Below are 677 nucleotides of genomic sequence, written 5' to 3'. Positions count from 1 at the left end.
GACACAGGGACCTTCTGGGGACATGGGGAACCTCTGGGGACATGGGGGTGGCAGGAGGACCCCAAGGAGACACAGGGACCTTCTGGGGACATGGGGTGGCAGGGGGACCTTCTGGGGACATGGGGACCTTCTGGGGACGTGGGGGTGGCAGGAGGACCCAAGGGGACCCGCAGGTGGCAGGAGGACCCCAAGGAGACACAGGGACCTTCTGGGGACATGGGGTGGCAGGAGGACCCCAAGGGGACATAAGGACCTTCTGGGGACATGGGGGTGGCAGGAGGACCCCAGGGGGACATGGGGGTGGCAGGGGGGTCTTCTGAGGACATGGGGAGCTTCTGGGGACATGGGGGTGGCAGGAGGACCCCAAGGAGACATAAGGACCTTCTGGGGACATGGGGACCCTCTGGGGACATGGAGGTGACAGGAGGACCCAAGGGGACCCGAAGGTGGCAGGAGGACCCAAGGAGACACAGGGACCTTCTGGGGACATGGGGGTGACAGGGGGGCCTTCTGAGGACATGGGGAACCTCTGGGGACATGGGGGTGGCAGGAGGACTCCAAGGGACATGGGAATAGCAGGAGGACCCCAAGGGGACATAGGGACCTTCTGGGGACACAGGGACCTTCTGGGGACATGGGGGTGGCAGGGGGACCCCGAGGGGACACTGGGACCTTTG

At 65.3% G+C, this 677-nt stretch overlaps 1 protein-coding gene across 1 annotated transcript in view; it reads right to left on the bottom strand.

Annotated features, from left to right (window-relative positions):
- Window positions 1–31: 31 nt before the first annotated feature.
- The window catches only part of LOC106899806 (proline-rich protein HaeIII subfamily 1-like), a gene marked incomplete at its 3' end in the record, with an annotated part of 3,936 nt that continues 3,290 nt past the window's right edge, over window positions 32–677 (bottom strand). Inside the window, exon 4 of the mRNA XM_014961727.1 lies at window positions 32–205. Coding sequence (XP_014817213.1) covers window positions 32–205 — 174 coding nt within the window. The remainder of the gene's footprint in view (window positions 206–677) is intronic.

Source organism: Calidris pugnax, unplaced genomic scaffold, assembly GCF_001431845.1.
Source record: "Calidris pugnax isolate Ruff unplaced genomic scaffold, ASM143184v1 scaffold856, whole genome shotgun sequence".
Lineage (NCBI taxonomy): Eukaryota > Metazoa > Chordata > Aves > Charadriiformes > Scolopacidae > Calidris > Calidris pugnax.
Note: the sequence above shows the minus strand (reverse complement) of the source record. Positions and strands in the feature narration are given on the sequence as shown.